At 41.6% G+C, this 17,763-nt stretch overlaps 1 protein-coding gene across 1 annotated transcript in view; it reads left to right on the top strand.

Annotated features, from left to right (window-relative positions):
* Positions 1-12,254: 12,254 nt before the first annotated feature.
* Positions 12,255-17,763, top strand: part of LOC111224062 (cGMP-inhibited 3',5'-cyclic phosphodiesterase A-like) — a 65,254-nt gene continuing 59,745 nt past the window's right edge. The window contains exon 1 of the mRNA XM_022748441.1: positions 12,255-13,181. Coding sequence (XP_022604162.1) covers positions 12,255-13,181 — 927 coding nt within the window. The remainder of the gene's footprint in view (positions 13,182-17,763) is intronic.

Genomic DNA, 17,763 nt, shown 5'->3' with positions numbered 1-17,763 from the left:
TTGTGCACAGTTCAACTGGCAGGATGCAGAGTGCATAATTAATTTGGAACCTGAAGTTCAGCATTTGACTGGAATAAGAATAGAAATTCTATACGTCATGTTTAGTATATGTTCTGTAAAGAGTAGTTCCATAAGATGACCAATAAAAGATGAATGTGGTTTAGCAGAATGATGATTCTTCCTTTCTTTTGGTGGAAGTTGTCAGGGTATAACAAATTACTGCAATAAAGGACTGGGTGTATGATGGAATTCAGTTCTCCATGCATATGCATTTCAATGCTGTTATGAGGCAATATGTGGGGCAATGTGGCACATAAATTCAGTAGAGAAGAGGAGATGAACATACTAGTGTTTCCTGCAGCATCCAAGCAGTTCTACCAGACTGTACCAGACAGTCACTCGTTAGAAGGACCGTATATTCACTCAACAGACTTGGCCAGTGTTGACCATCAAAGTCATGAATACTTGTTTCCAGGGAGTAGCCTTTTTTTTACTGCTAATGACATCATCTATCATAACCAATGACACACTAGTAAAGCTCTGGTCTGCTGTGGCAGCATTTCACACTTTCATCTGGAAATCAACTAAACTAAAACATCCGTAGTGCAGTCACACAGCAGTGTTATTGGTAGCTGTCCAGAATAGAAAGTGCTGCAGAAGCTCAACCTCTACACTGTCCATCAGTAACAGTTTCTATTTCAGTATAAGCCCACTGTCTGCCAATGGATATGGAAGAGGTGATTGGACAAGGTTTGTAGAGGAGAGAGACAGGAATTTTTTATCCCAGACAGAACCTGCTTGGCGAGTCTGTCTGGTTGTTAAAGGGAAACTATTATGCTCATTTCCAGCTCTATATTTTTTATTCTGAAACTCCACTAGAGTAGCTTTGCATGAGTTCATACAAAGTCCTTATTTATCTCAAACTGCCTCTTACGCAGCCCCTCAGTTATCCTGATAGGCTCGGGCCTCCTTAAAAGGCCTCCTTAAAAGCCTGTTTGGGCGAACGTTCAAAAACCTGCTGAGGGGCAGTGCACTCAGTTCTTGTGTGCATCACCTTTTCCTCTTACCAGTGTGGAGATTCTGAAAGCAAACTGTAAAACTAAGTAACTAGTAACTGGTAACTAGTAACTAGTAGGTGGAAATGACAACAGCAGCTATTTGGAAACTATTACACCAATTATCTGCTTATTGTGTGACATAACAGTGGATTTAGTCTTTCAATCACAATGCATATACTTTATAAGCTTTCTTTGCCCCCGTTGATAGTTGTACGTGAGGGGAATGTGTCCGAAGTGGAAAACGTCTGCTGTCAGGAAATACAAAAACTAATATCGCTAATAAAATGTTGTTCTGCTGTACCCAAACGACTGTATAGTAAACCTGCACTGTCGGTATTTTGTGTGCTGGAGCACATTAAATGCCTATAATATGTCTATACCACTACTATATAGTAGTCTGTTTTGGGAGAATGAGCTGTGCTTGGAGAAGATGAGACAAGCTGTAGATGGAGTCACTGTCAAGCAACAGTGACAAACTGTATGCTAAAGAAAATCTAATTTTGAAAACCTACTACTGGACGATGATCCTTTCTAGTGACTTAAAATCACCTTACTTTTCTCTATGGCTGTTGCACTCTGACTTATGTACTAGAATCAATGCAATCCATAGGAAACACTAGTTGATGCGGCTGCAAATAGATTTCCCTAGGAGGCTTGTCACACACCTCAACCTCTGTATTTACAGAAGGATTCGAGCAGCATAGTGTGCAGCCGTGATTGCATTTTCGTGTTGTGCCTGTCATTCAGGATTTCAGTGCTGGGCTCCTCATATCACATTAGCAGCTTTATTAAAGCTTGCAGTGGGATGGGTTATGGGAATTAGAAATAATAGCTTTTCCTAGAGCTTTTGGCTGTCATTGGTTTGTATTCCAGCATTTTGTATCCTGTGTGTGTGTGTGTGTGTGTGTGTGTGTGTGTGTGTGTGCGTCTGCTGTGATGTTGTGTGTTGCTTAGTGGTGTCAGTGAAGTAAAGCAGCAATGTAGGTAACATCCTGTAAGTGCCATGCGTGCCAGCATGGGGGGGGGGGTGATGTGGGTGGGTGAGAACCAGAAGATAACAAAGGAGCTTAAGTCAGTGAGGTAGGGCAGATGAAGACAGGGAGGGCCCAGCATCATAAAGACAGACATGAAAGCTTGGACTGCGCTGACCGGAGTTCAACCGGGGACAGAGAGGGGAGGGCACAATGTTAAGACGACGGGAGGACTGTGCTAAATGGACTGGTTCTGTCACTACCAGTAAGATCAGCAGGGATATACACACACACACAACTGCGCACTTACACAGAAGCACACATAAACAAAGACTGTCTGGAGGGATAATTGTTACGGAAAGACAGACGTTTAGCATCAATGCCCTCGGCTGCTTCTGACCTTAGAGCAGGAGCTGTTCCTCCACTTTTCTCTTAGTGTGTGCACGTTTGCATCCGTGTCCACATCTGCGTGTCGTTAGTTGTGTATTTTTTTTTTTGTGTGCTGCTGTTTCTGTTCAAGCAGGTGCAACCATGCATGCACGTGTACAAGTGTCTTTCCATGTCTGCTTGAGTACATCTTCATTTGAGCACTTGGTCTTTGTCAGGAAAAGCCTCAGACTATGGCTGCGTGCTGTGATGTCATCGAGCTACAGCGATCATTTTCAGTGGACATTTTAAGGAGGGATATTTGTATCTTATCAGAGTGTTATTATAGCCATCCTCTTGATAGCAGTGATTTTAAGGGGGAAAATGGGAAAACAATTCATATGGATAAAATAGTCCTTCACATAACACCCCACAAAATGGCAAATTGTTGATTTTAAACTTAGATTTTTGTACGAATTAAACAAAGCAGAAATGTGTTAATTAGTGAACGTTAGAGGTGCTGGAAGGCATGTTTCATTACCTTAAAACAGAGTCAGGCTAGCTGTTTCCACAGGTTTCCAGTCTTTATGCTTAGCTAAGCTAACCAGTTGCTAGCTGAAAATGGAACGGATGGGTGTGACAGTGGTATGGATTTTCTTGCGTATTTCCCAAAATGTCCAACTACTCCTTCGATAGTCATCCTTTACATGTGAAGATAACCTACTGGTAAGAAACATAAAGACAAAACTCATGCAAACTTAAAGCTGAGTCAGAAAAAGTGATGACAAAAAGGAGTACACAGAATGATCTACTATTTGTGTTTTGTCTTTTCTGCACAGCTTGGTCTTGGGAACTGCCACCAACAAAATTACCAATATAAAAGAAGCTTGGCAGTTATTATAATGTGATGATCTGATTATATTGAAACCACATCATTAGGTAAGTACTGACAATTATTCAATCAGCTGCCCATGTACAGCAACAGATGCTGTAGTGTGACAACCAACAAACAAAACATTATTGTGAATAGCAAACAGGTATAAATAGACTATTAGCATAAGGTTCAAAAGCAAAGAACAACTCACACTGGATGGGACACTTGTCTTGGAGGACAACAAGAGGCCCTTGGAGTCGCACACATACACAAACACAAACACATAGATTCACGGCCTGTGAACAACACTGTTCTGATACACGTCCAAGTCCCTCCTTTCTGGTGCTCTCCTTCTTGTTTTTTGTTTTTTTGTTGTTTTTGTTAGACCACTTAGACGCATGTTCCACATAAATGCAAAATGTTGTATTTACATATTAATGGAAGAGTTGGTGCCTTGACCTGTTCATTTTTGATGTTGTTTTATTATTGAACTGATGTATGGTATGTAACTTAGTGACACAACGAGCTGTGTCACTAAAATTGAATTCACTTTTGTGTAGAGAAGAACTAAGATGATTGGTTGATGTGTGTGTGTGTGTGTGTGTGTGTGTGTGTGTGTGTGTGTGTGTGTGTGTGTGTGTGTGTGTGTGTGTGTGTGTGTGTTAGCATGTGCGTGTGTACACATGTGGTGTATGTTTACATGCTTGCGTTGCCATATGTTTAATATATATGATTTACGTGTGGACAATGAACACATATTTTAGAGCTTGAGAAGTAGCCAGAACAGAGTTTGGAATAACAAGCCTGCTCTCTGGTGCTGCGGCGCTCTGTCTAATCACATGGAAGGATAGGAAACTGTCCGTTTCTCCTCTATCACTCTGTTCACTTGCGAACGCGCAACACATGCGCATGTAGTGAGCCCTTATAGATTCCTACACCATGCAGCAGCTCCATTCTTTCACGGTGACAAACTTCTGTGTAACAAACCAACATAACTCCGAAGTTACGAGTTTCAAAGCATGAGTTTCGTGAATACTCCATTTTAAATGCATATTTTACTTTTGAAAATATGCTGGATGGACATAAGAATATGACATTTAAACATCTACTGCATCCTCTTATCAACTTTAAAGTCTTCATGGTGTTTAAAATTCAAGAAACACACTGTCCCTTTTCTTTTCTTCTTGTAAAATTGCTTAAAATATCATTTAGTTACATTATAGTAACGACCTCATGCTACATAAAACTGTGAAAACTGTTCAGCGGCCTCAACTGGTAGCATTAGTTGATCTTGTAGCTAACATATAAGGTGACAGACAAATATAATATTCAAATATATCAAATATTCATAACATCAGGCCTTTCTATATAATTTATAGGTATTTTCTGTAGGCAGCCACACTTTGCATCTCTTCATCTCCAACCACTAATACAGTCACACCAGGTTGGACCTGATATTTGCTCTGTTTAAGTGGGATTTGTAAAGCAAAGTAGGATGAATAGTCCTTCTTTGTGTGTAGATATCCGCACAAACACACAAGTGAGAGGGTCAGTCAGAGGTGGCAGATGTGAAAGAGAGAGAGACACACGAAAATGGAGAGACCGTGTGCAAATAAATTGGACTGAGACCAGCGGTGAAGCACAGGTACAACTCCTGATAACACATTTCTATTATTTTTTTCTGTCTCTTTATACGGTGAGGTCTCACAACCGTGCATACAAATAAAGGAGCGGGTGATTACTTATACTTCAACCACATCTCCTTTTCACCTGTAAGCCCATGGATACACACACACACACACACACACACACACACACACACACATATAAAGCAAACACTTCCAAACTTCCATGCTACATACCTACATGTATGCAAACAGGCTATATATGTACAATTGCAGGCATGGAGGTGCTCTGAATTTTTTCCAGTCTGGCTCTTTCCTGTTCTCAGGCCTTTGACTACCTGAGTTAAAGTGACACACACACACACACACACACAAACACACACACACACGCTGAGGCTGCTATCACGGTCCTGATAAGCAGGTTTTTATATCCATGGATTCCTGAAGGGTTAGCAGACACAGCTTATCACGCTGCTGACGCAAGGCCATCCTGCGGCCCAGTAAAGAGACTCTTTCTAGTTTGACCAACAGGGACTGACTGGTTTGGTTGTTTTTTCCTGATCTGGCCTGATGAGATCAAGGGACCAGCACGAGCCTGTGTTAGACTGGATGTCTGTTTCAGTTTGAAAGAAAAGGGTTGAGCAGACCATGCTGTGGCTTCTCCTCTAGTGTCCCAGATTTATAGTAAGTTTTTTTTCCCTTCTTGTAAAGACTTGGACACAAGACACAAGAACATTTAAATGCATATTGCGTGATCACAATATAATTTTTTTCTTCATGGCTACCACGCGCGCGCACACACACACACACACACACACACACACACACACACACACACACACACACACACACACACACACACACACAACTAATATTGAGACGTAGTATTTGAGCTACATATTCCAAATCATTACTGGTGTGAACAGGCCACTGTTGGAGATTTATCTCTGGTGGAGAGAAACAAACAGGATATGGCACATTTTCTGCTGCACTAACTCATAAACAACTCCTCATCCATCATATGGTAACAATTAAGGAGAGACAGAGCTAGATGGAAGAAGGTGTGTGTATGAGTGGATTGCCTGTTGGGGTATTGTACGTGTGCACATCACTGTAATTATGATATTTTCCTTTTTGGCAAAGCAGCTCCATCTGATGAAACTGAATAAAATTAAGTTGAAAAGTTGCATTATTTGACATTTGAAAAACAACATCTACATCATTGTAGATGTCTCTGATGAATTTAAGTGTCTGTCTAAATCTTAGACTACAGGGCATGACTTTGGGAGGAAATAACAATTATATTTCATTATTTTTAAGGTAGCATTTATGTTTCTTACTCATGCATAAAACACTACTTGTTTCATGTAACAATAATTGAATCTCTTATTTTTTAATTGTTTTTATTGTGGTTAAAGATTTAGTGAGAATTCAGAGAGACATTTTTTAACATGTCTGTCCATCCCAATCCCAACAGTGTCATTTGATCACTGTAGCTGATAGTAAAACTTTGAGTCACAATTCCTTGACTTTTACCCATGTCATCTCACATGCTCTTGTTCGCTCTTTGAATGGAAAAACAAAATATCTTCGTGATCAGATTTCTGGCTCTAAAGACAAATTTTCTTCATGCTGTCAGTTTTGCATCCTGCGCATTTTCAGCTGCTCAGAGATGGCAGATGGTGCTACGAGCAAGTGACCAGCATCACAACACATTTTGGTGTAGAGCCAAAAGGAAGATGACATGATATGTTACTGCACTTCTTGCCTAGACGGATCAGTCAGTCACTCTGTCCTGAAGCTAAGACTTTTATCTTCCTTTTCTGTTACCTGTCACCATGAGCAAAGACCAAATGTTATTGTTTTTCATCTTCCTTGGTCACTAATAAACAATGAAAGCAATAACCTTGTTTCTGATTGGTTTAGTTGGCTATGTAAGTTTGACTTATACAACCTTTTACAGGTCTTTTGAAATGAGCTTTGCATACGTTGTGTAATGGGCATCTAAATCTGTTTGCCCAGAATATGTTGGCTCACAAATTTGCCACAGAAGATGCACTTTTCCTTCAACATTTTAGAGCAGGACTTACAGAGATATTTGATATATAGTCCCCAAAGATGTATGTTTTGCTTCTACATCCACGCGTTTTTATTGCCCCGGCTCCACATAAATCATTAAAAACTGTACTCCCATGTGTCAAGGGCCTTGTGTAAGAACTGCTTTTTTCTGAACCGCTTGTATGATCAGCTTTTTCTGTGACATCCGCAGGCAATCACTAATTTGGTGTGCATTGTTTAGAGCAGTGAGTCGTGTGTCCTTGGAGTACAGGCTCTGCTCAGTCACTGTTGGAGTGTGCCACTGCACCCAAAACTGTAGAGTGCCACGGGCGCATGTAAAGAGTTTCCCCCTCGGAGCAGGAAAAGGGTCAGAGCAGCACCTTCAAATAACATTTCTGGTGTTTAGCAAAACACGGAGAGGCAAGAGGGAAGACGTGAGAGAGAACAGTCATTTCGCCGCTGCATAGCCCTGAGAGACATAGTCCCTCCTCTCTCCTCACATTTGCACATGTACACACACTGTGGCACACACATGTACAGCATAGCATAACCTGTGTTCTCCTTTAACAGGCGCAAGCACAGGCGGCCTGTTGTCTCTGGCAGCTAAACAACCAGCCAATGACGTCTCTCTGTGTGTCAGAACATGACGGATAGCTTTATGTGCCATTATCCAAAAAGGTTATGACAACAGAAGCACATCCTGTGATGTCTAAAAAGCAGAAGTTTATTCAAGAACACTTAACAGTAGCACAACGCTGTAAACTGTACACATTTGTATAACTTGGCGATAAACCAAAAGCAGTCACATGCTCAGTTTTGGTTTATATTTTCACAGCCACAACATAAAACATATTAATGTGTCAGTGAAATGCGTAACAATGCGTTGTGCATGTGTTTGTTTGGATGTGTGAGTGGGTGTAAGTACGAGAGACAGTTGGAAATTCCTGCCTCATTAACAGCAGTTACACGATTCCTTGAACTGACGTGTTTTGTACTTTTCTACATTTTTTTCTATTCCTCACAATTACAGCTATTTAAACTTAAAACCTGACCAGAGAAGAGGAGAGAAGAGAAGAGGAGAGGAGAGAAGAGAAGAGAAGAGGAGAGGAGAGAAGAGATGTCTTCTTTGTGGTGTAGATGGTATTTTTAAGTTCTTAAAATGTGCTGCATCTCTTGCTCCTCTCTGTGAGGTCCAAGTTAACCATGGCAAAGTTAATCAGTCAGCTCTAACAAAGTAAAAAAAACTGTCATCATTCAATGTGTAATTGGAAATTTTAAAGTGTTTTGAAAATTTTGGCTGTTTAATACTGCTAGTTGTCTGTACACTGTTACGAGTAATGGGAGCCATGTGTCTAGAAAATATTTGGTGCTCTAATTTTTGGGGTTGGGATCTATATCTGGAACACCATTTACTATGTCATGGTTAATAATGTGAAAATTACGATCATTACTGAACTAATTTTGATACTGCAACTCAAATACTAAATAATGCAGTGTTGATGCAGATGAGGAACACGTACTGCTTGCTCTTGTTCTTGCTGTGTGTGTAAGTCTATGGGGTGAGCACTTTAACTTTAATCCCTGAGATTCTCATAGAGAATGTTTCAGGTGCGGTTAAAGACTAAGTGAACTGAACAGCAGGCAGAGAAGTCATGTTTCACCACCCTCTGTTGTTGAAAGTTTCAGATCTGTTGCACACCTGGTTGGATGGAAAAGTGTGCTTTGTTGAACCTGTAACCATACCCATCAATGATGTCATGGTGTACCGACACACCCTGGAGTACACTTCTACATTACTGCAGCAAGGTGAGAAATGGAAATGATTTTCAGTAACTGTCAATTTGCTCTTTAACTGCTCACATCTTCTTCCTCTCTTTAGTCCAAACCAACACTGGTGCCTCTAATTTATAATGCATCATTTCTTTCAGGCTACAGATTTTTCCCAGGAAACATAAACACATCCTGATGCAAAAGGATGAATTTAAAATTAAATCCTTCAGATGTGATTTCATTGTTTGCACAGAACTGGGCGTGGTTTTAGTGAATACAGGCTCATCCAGAGCTGTAGAGGACCATCCACCTCCACCTACATTGTTAGATCTGGAGGAGAAGGATGGGAGTATAATAAATTAGACCTCAATCACATTGCTTGGAAATGTAAACCTAAGTTTTGTGCAAACACACACCTGCTACGATGATATAGCTCTTGTAGCGAGCTGCCCACTTTCTAACGGTCAAGTGTGGTTCGATAATGATGGGCGGGGTTAGTTAGTTATTCAACCCTAGTCACATTTGATTGCAAAAAATTTATGAAACTGCCAGTGAGCTCAAGAAGAGTACATCCCATTCTTGTGAATGTGATATCTCAGGAACGCCTTGAGGGAATTTCTTCAAATTTTGCACAGACCTTCACTTGGTCTCAAGGAAGAACCAATTTGGTGGTTAAAGGTCAAGGGTCAAGGTCACTGTGACTTCACAAAACACATTTTTGACCATAACTGAAGAAAAAGAGAACATCATTTATAAAGGTAAAGAGGAAAGTAAAGAAAGAAAATTGTGTTTTTATAAAAAGAGTGGGGGCTTTAAAGAAGTTAAGAAAGGCTGTTATTTAGAAAAAATAGTCATCTAATGAGCCATCCAAAGAAATTAGATTTTTTAACAATTTATTGAAATTCTACAACATGTTATAAGTGATATAACAGCTGTTAAGGCTTGTTTACCTTTTTTGAATGGAGATTTGAACAAATGTAGAATACTGAAAATAACAATGAACAAAAAAGAACTTCCAATATTGACCACAAATGTCTAATAGGATAAAATAATGAAGTGATGACGTTTTGTATACAGACGGTCCCAGGTCAACTTCACTGTGACATCATAATGTTCTGCAGAAACGCTTCTGGCACATTGTTAAACACTGTAACTCAGGAACAGCAGGGGAGATTGTGACCTTCAACCTGACTGGTTTGTGGAGGCATACAACCGGTGAGGTGGTAATTCTAGTTTGACACATGTTTAGCATGTAACACATGATAGGCTACATGAAAAAATTAACTTAAGTTCTCTGTAACTTTATATTGGTTGCATGGCTACTGTGTTAGCAGCAATGCAAAGAATCCAAATACACATTTATTCATAAGAATGTGTAGATGAATACTTGACTGTACAGCTACAGCACACATTATGACCTGTTATATACCGTAGACATTACACAAGCTTACAGGAACATTTGGTGATGAAGTCCTGTCATCCACTGTGACAGGTCAGAACATGAAGCGGATTGTTTACATAGAACGACAGGCTTAATGTATACTTACAGGAAGTACAGTGTTCGTGTGGTTCTGTAAGCAGCCACAGATAACCTGATGAAAGCCAACAATGACAAACACACACACACACACACACACACACACACACACACACACACACACACACACACACACACACACACACACACACATCCAGTTCTCTTCACGCACTTCACAATGATAGATGACACTGTTACAACACTTCCTCCGTACAACTAGAGGAGTGTGTCTGGACAACATCTCTGAGGGCAAAGGGCAAAGAATGTTATTATCATGGCTACCTTTGCCAAAAACGTGATTTATTGGGTGTTATTGCTGATGTACAGCAAAGACAGAGCTGAACCCTGCTGGAGCCAGCCCAGACTCAGTCTGTTCCTTTAGTGCACCTGTGGGTTGCCATATATTGGACCAGATCACAATTCAGTGATTTTTTTTGTGTCTTTAAAATGGTTGCACACTTGCCGACTGACTTGTAAATATTCAGCAAGGGCTAAATAAATGTGTAAATAAATAAAATAAAGCAAAGACTGTTTAGCCTTTTCTGCATTTAACTTCCCCCTCAGCCCCACTGACATCCAAAGGTTTCAACAGAGCTTCAGTAAAAAAGAACAACTCATACTGGCAAACGCCCACTGTCCACTGTGATGGGATGACTGAAACATGAGATTTATGCCCTGATTGCATTTGACTGATTGCACTGACCCATGTTGTATAACACCACTGTAATAAAACACTGTTCCTACGTTACATCATAACTCAAACTACTAATGGGTGAAAGAAGACACCTCATAAATTTTTGATGCGTACGCAAAACAAATAGTACCTGATCTATCAGACAGATGTTTTGGCAGATGTTTCAGACATAATAGAGCATCTGTGATGCCTTTCTTTTCAGAGAACAAATTCATATAGTTGAATCAGACTTGAAATAGCTTTATGTGACTGCATCGCATCCTTTAAAATCCTCTCATAAAAAGTAGGGCAAACAGGTGAAGGCTGCTAACTTGTCCTAGGCCACACAGGAGGCAGAGGATGATGTGATTTAGGATTTTAATCCAGGAAAAAAAAAATATGGGTAGCAACATGATTATTGCCAGAGCTAAATTCTGCTTGTTGTATGTTGGACTGCACTTTTCTTTTTTTTTCTTCTTTTTTTTAATGCTGTGTCTGTTTTTTGGAGGTGAAAAAGTAACTTCACCTGGCATTGAGGATGTTATGTAAATTGGAAATTCACACAGGTTCCCTCTATAGTAAGGTGTGGTGGACATGTGAGTTCTGAGTGACCTTAGACTGATGAATGATATTGTTTAAAGTCGTGTGGGACCAGGATGAGATCCCTTTTAGATCCCCCTGTCATATGTGTAGTGTATCTCCAAAATGTATTAGAGGATTACTACAGTTCATTCTTATAATGTGCTGCTCCATCTTCCAGAACAAGCCAGGAAATCTTCGTGTAAACATGGCAGACATCCACAGCGAACTGAGTCACATCCAGGGCAGACTGAACAGAAACACTGAGAAGAGCTAAAACGTGACGGAGGAATCACCGGAGCGGCACAAAAAAAGGGATAGTGTCTATAGTGGGAGGGGAGAGAAAGCGAGGGAGGGTGAGAGAGAGACTATGTGGAGGAGTGGAGGCAGTGGCCTAGATGTGTGAAACGCTAGGGGTTGCTTTTTTGGTTCACTGGTTGACTACCAGGGGCAACTCAATAGTAGACCAAATGTAATGGGGAAGTTCTGAACAGCAAAACTAAAAAAAAAGTTCTTAACCACATAATTTGGCAATTTTTAAATTATATGCATACGTCTTGAACTTTTGTTTTGGGAGGCAAGCATCACTGACCAGTATTTTGGTGTCAGCTGCGCACAGACAACACGCATTATCATGGGAATCATAGGTGGAATATGTAGACTAGACTGAGACACTCACACAGAGACTAAATCTATCATTTTTTCCCGGACGGTCAGGGCAGTATTCCACTTGACTGATAGCCATGGCCTTGGAGGCAGACAGCGACAGAGGTTCATCAAGAAGCGCTCATGAAAAATATCCCCGGGCAGCGTTGGAGCGCAACGGCTACGTGAAGACATGTGTCACCCCGTTGCACCAGGACGCAGGGAGCCAGTCGTGGCTGAGACTCGCCGTGACATGGACTTGCCGAGGAGTGTCGTCTGCGGTCTGCGTTGCCTCCGTCTCCGTTATTCTCGCTCTGCTGCTCAGATTGGTCGACTGGGATGCAGGCAGCAGCAGCAGCAGCAGCAGCAGCAGCAACGGACATAGAAGCAGCTCTGACTCTCGTCTTCATTTCGCGGCGGGCTGTGCAGTGGAGCTGCTTCTGACTGCGTGTTACTGCGTCTCCCCAGTTTTTACGCTCGTATGTGCCTTCTTCTGGGTCGGGCTGTATCTGATTCGCTGCGGGGTGCTCATCCGTACCGCGTTTTTTTTGTTAGCGGTGTGCCACTTGGGCGAAGCCGCGGCGCAGTCCCTCCTGCGCGGCGCAGAGGAGCAGCTGCTGTCCCTCCCCGCAACCCTGGTAGTCCTCGGCTGCCTGGGCAGCGGGGCTCTGCTGGTCGTCCGGGTGGGTCAGGGAGTGTCGATCCTCATCTTCATTAGCGTCATCAGGGCCGTCTCCCTCGTCTCTCTGAGCAGCGTCCGGGCCAGCTGGAGACCCTACCTGGCCTACCTGCTGGGGCTGCTGGGGGTTTTGCTTGCGAGGTATGCTGACCGGCTCCTGCCGGCCTCAGGGACCAGCGGGACGGGGTGCTGTGGCTCTGTGACCGGGGCGAAGGAGGAGGACATCCCTGTCTTCAAAAGGAGACGGAGGTCCAGCTCCATAGCGGCCTCGGAAATGATGGCTCATTGTCAGAGCAACAGCAAGTCCCACCGCAGGACTTCGCTGCCCTGCATTCCGCGGGACCAGGTAAGACATGTCCAACTTTGGGCATCTGAACCAGAGCATAGTGAATGTTTTGATATTGCTCTGCTTATGACCTTTCAACCGCCGCAGGCCTATGATGCCTTTTGGTTTGCTCTCTCTTTCTGTGATGGCATGTGTGACAGCTTTACGCACCTTTCCTTTATGACATCGAGCCAACCGGGATAATAGAGATTGTGCTATCAAGCTTTATTATTATGAGACTAATGACTGGTTTGCTCCGTAGGCCCGCGTCAGTTTCTACAGCTTCTAAGACACATCATTAGTCTAGCATTCTTGTGATTTACGCATCATATGTTGTCCCGAATAGCAACACCTTCCTCACTGTGCAAACGCTGCTGTTTTACCTTCACTCTGACACCGCTGTTCATGTGGTCATCATCATTGTGCTGTGCGCTATGTTTGTGCTGCTGATAAGCAAATGGATGGTGCACTTAGCATGCCAAGTTGCTGTGTGCCCGCGAGGTGTGAGGTCACATCTAAATATTTTGAAAGCCTTTGTTTATCCTCGGCGCTGGCCAGTGGTGTGTCGCACGTGTTCCCAAACTTTGAACATTATGGAGCCAAATTTGATCCAACTGATGTGTCCTTATAAGAAGCTCCTGTGGTGTTGCATGCTCAGATCGTTGCTGCAGTGTCAGTGGAAGGAGAGCGTTGTGAATAGTCAAAACTGGATTGTGTATCATTCTGTTCCTGATGATGTGATGTGTCAGTTAAAGGGAAACCTAAGTAACCCTGTTGTATAACTCGCTGATCTTGGAGGTCCATGGACATTTTTGGAAACTATGAGTGTAGAGGATGAGTAGGGGAGATGTTTAATGTCACCCATGATAATTAGCCGGCTGTGACCAGAAATCCATGAATGAGGTGGATGTGCTCTGCATGCCCTGAATACTGGTTCAATGAGCTAACTTGGAGATTGAAGCAGAAGTCGCTCACATCCCCAAAATAGCACTGATTTCAGCCTCCGAACACACGTACTCCTGTATTTTTCAGTGAAAAATACTCATGCTGCTCTATTTAGGAATATCCTCTATGAATCAACATGTCAACATCTGGTTCATGTTCTGACTCAGATGTGCAGGTGTATGTTACAGAGCAGTCTCCCATCAAATAAAGGAAGTTACAGTATGTTATGTATTGAACAAATCTCGCACAAGATTTACACAACTTGCAGTTATCTGACAATAGCATGATATACTCACTCACTCACTCACTCACTCACTCACTCACTCTCTCACTCACTCACTCACTCTCTCACTCACTCACTCACTCTCTCACTCAGCAAGAGATACCTGAAACTGATCAGCCCTTCACACCCCAGTCTCCTCTACTGAAGGTTATTCTTTTGCCCCTAATTGTGCTCATGCCCTCTAGTGACAGACTGAGATAATACCAAGAGATGTTGGGGGAATAAAAGAGAACCTGGTGATGTTGTGGTGATGTGTGCTGGTGAGAGCTTGTTTCACAATCATCCATCTATGACATAGCTAGAGAGCCACACATGGGAAAAAAAGAAAGAAAAGCTTAATAGCAGTAATTACATGGCTCATCAGTTCTCTTCTTTTGATTTGTGGTGTAATCATAGTTGACAGGTTAAATGCTCAGAGGTATTGACACCTTGCACAATAGTTCAGTACTCAACGGGGTGATGGGTCTGTTAATTGTTAGAGGTGTGCTTGCACACTAGTCTTTAAACTTTGGTGGCTCTTTGTAGCATTGCCATTTTTGGTTTAGTCTATATAGATTTTTTTTTTACCGAAGATTTCCTGGAATTTTTTGAAAAGAAGCAGATCAGTTTAAAATGATTTCATGTCCCGAAACCACTGGGAACCATTGTTATGTTTCCCACTGCAAAAAGGACATGGGTCATCACAGTTTACAGTTACCAAGCTCATACGAAAAATGCATTATTGGTGTTTTCAAAATCCTATTTTAAACCTGATTTTTATACTATTATCATTTTTTTCCATAGAAATATTTCCAGGATTGATTTTCTAGCAAAATTTTGTGTTGCGAGATAATTATCCAGATAAAAAAAAGAACTACCCCTGTCTTACTTATTTCTTTAAATAAAGCCACTTTTGTGGTGTTTCTAATCAAGGTGTTAGGCAGATCACTCATATTGTAGAGCCATTCCCATAGATTTAGCCTTTTTATGAAGAATTTGAAGAGTAGTTATCTCAGATTGTACAAATTCTATGTGGGTGATGATGAGCTACCAAGGACCCCATTACAGCAGAGGACATTCAACTTTTAGAGTGTCCCGGAATCACACACTTTGTCCCATCTCTCAAATTTCATTCGCTTATCTGGAAACTTAAGCCGATCCCACATCGGCTGTCCAACTCTCAATGCTTGGTTGTTCATTGCTAACTGGTATCCAGGGAACGCTGACTTAGTGGACTATCTGAACTATTAGAACAGCTCCATTAGCCATTGTACCCCGTCTAGTCTGGAACAGCAGTGATGACAAATTGAACTTTAAAACTTCAAAAAAAAAGAAAAAACTCACAATTGACCAGATGCTGAGGACAGCGTGTCCTCATGTAGCACCGCTGTGTAATCTGTGGGACCAGGGAGAGGAACATGGAGATTGATGTAGGATGCAGAGGGGGAGAAACACAAACAAATGGATTTTACTTTGGGTGCCACCAAACTGCTACCAAAATATACCATGTTCTAGACTGCTGATTCATTGTACGCTTTGTAATAAGTGTAGTTGTAAATATAAAGACCTTTACAGCCTGTATATACACAATTTAATATAACAAGTTGTGCTGATGTCCAAAAAATTTCGTCTCCTTTCAGCTCTCGTGCGGTCCTTGCCTTCCTTGATGTCTTCTGTTTGGTGCTGAATAATATACAACACTTTGTCAGAGCTTGCGTGCTGAAAGCAGTTGCCTGCTGCAGCTGTAAACAGTTTTGATGAGAGTAGTGAGCCTGAACTGGTGCAGTCTATAAGGCCACAACAATTAGCAAATATTAAAAAATGCTAAAATGCTGCAGAGTTGGGTAATAAATCCATGTTGGCCACCCCTTTCACATCTTCACTGCTTCACTGTTAATATAAAAATGTTACTTAAATTACTGGTTGTTAGTTTCACCGATGGTTAGATTAGTTAACATGTGACAATGCAATTATGTACCTTTCCTGGATTTGTGAGTTAAATTTGTGCAACATTACACCAGTCTGCTTATCAAACAACCCCACATGGGATCAGATCAGGTCCCAAAGGATATATTTGACGTTCCCTATGCCTACTACGACATGTTGTCAAACTGACTGATTCTACCTTTGCATGAACACACTCACGCACTTTATTTCAGTCATTGACTATTTTGGAACCAATCATTTATCCTTTCACTTTAGATATTATAGATAGAGCAGAAATTTCAAGGCGTCTAACAAATTAGTCAAATCAGTTACTCACATTCTCTCTCTCTTCCCCCGTCCTTCCCTCTCTCTCAAAGTCTCTCCCTGACACAACACACACAGATTGTAGGTACAGTTTATCCATACTGTAGATAATGAAGCTCTCCAGAGTGCAGTTGTACCTGAGAGAAGTGGGGGTTTTCATCAAGCGTTGGTTGTGCAGTATTTATGAAGCAGGCTGGTGCAGCCTGCCAAGCCAGAGGCAAGACAGGCACTCTGCTGAACTTGAAGCTGGAAAATAGCACTGGCTTGGCTCCGTGGCTTTATTTCTGTGTTTTTTTTTTCTTTTTAAGGTGAATGGCATTTATTGTTTTGCTGTTGCACTGTTATGTAGAACAAATGAGCTCATTTTAAAATAATGAGAGGTTTCTACATTATCGACATGATGTGGTATTTAGTCATAATATTCAAGGATTTTGACATGAATTTTACTTGGTTATGATGTTTCTGGAATAGCTCCACACAGAGGCCTTGTGTTTTGACAGAAGTTGTTTGCGTTTTAGCCAGGGTCTCAGTGGGATTGGGATTTCGGGGGAGAAGGCCTCTGCTAGTGGTTTTTGGGTCACATGCAATTGAAGAGCACTCGCTCTATACAAGATAACAACAGCCATAAATAGAAAGTCTAAAAAAAAATCAGCAATATTTCCAAGTGTTTTGTTTTTGGATGTTTCACCATGCAGTTTTCTTTTCCTCAGTATCATGCAGTGTTCATTACACAAATGTTAACACAAGACCAACAAAATAGTAAAAAAAAAAAAAAGTTCAGATAAGCGGCGCTACATCATACCATGTTAAAGTACAAAGGCTTAGCAGGGTAAAACAAATTAGTTTTCTTGTAATTGTGAAGTCTTTGCTCATTGGGAAATGGAGGTCAGACCTCGAATAAGGCTATACTGTGTTGCATAACATATTCATCATCTCATCATCATATACAGTATCCGTGTCAGATGGGAGGGGGGAAGGAGGGAGGGAGACAGATTTTAAAGCAGAGACGTGCTCTAAAATCTATTTGAGGGAGGGCCCACATTCTTCCACTGACGTACATACATTTCCAGTGAGACACACAAACTGTTCCCGTTGCCAGAGCTATCTTACTTTGAGTGGCATTCAGGCTTATAATCTCTTCCATGA

This window comes from Seriola dumerili, unplaced genomic scaffold (assembly GCF_002260705.1).
Source record: "Seriola dumerili isolate Sdu_G_001 unplaced genomic scaffold, Sdu_1.0 BDQW01000122.1, whole genome shotgun sequence".
In the NCBI taxonomy this organism is placed as follows: Eukaryota; Metazoa; Chordata; class Actinopteri; order Carangiformes; family Carangidae; genus Seriola; species Seriola dumerili.
Note: the sequence above shows the minus strand (reverse complement) of the source record. Positions and strands in the feature narration are given on the sequence as shown.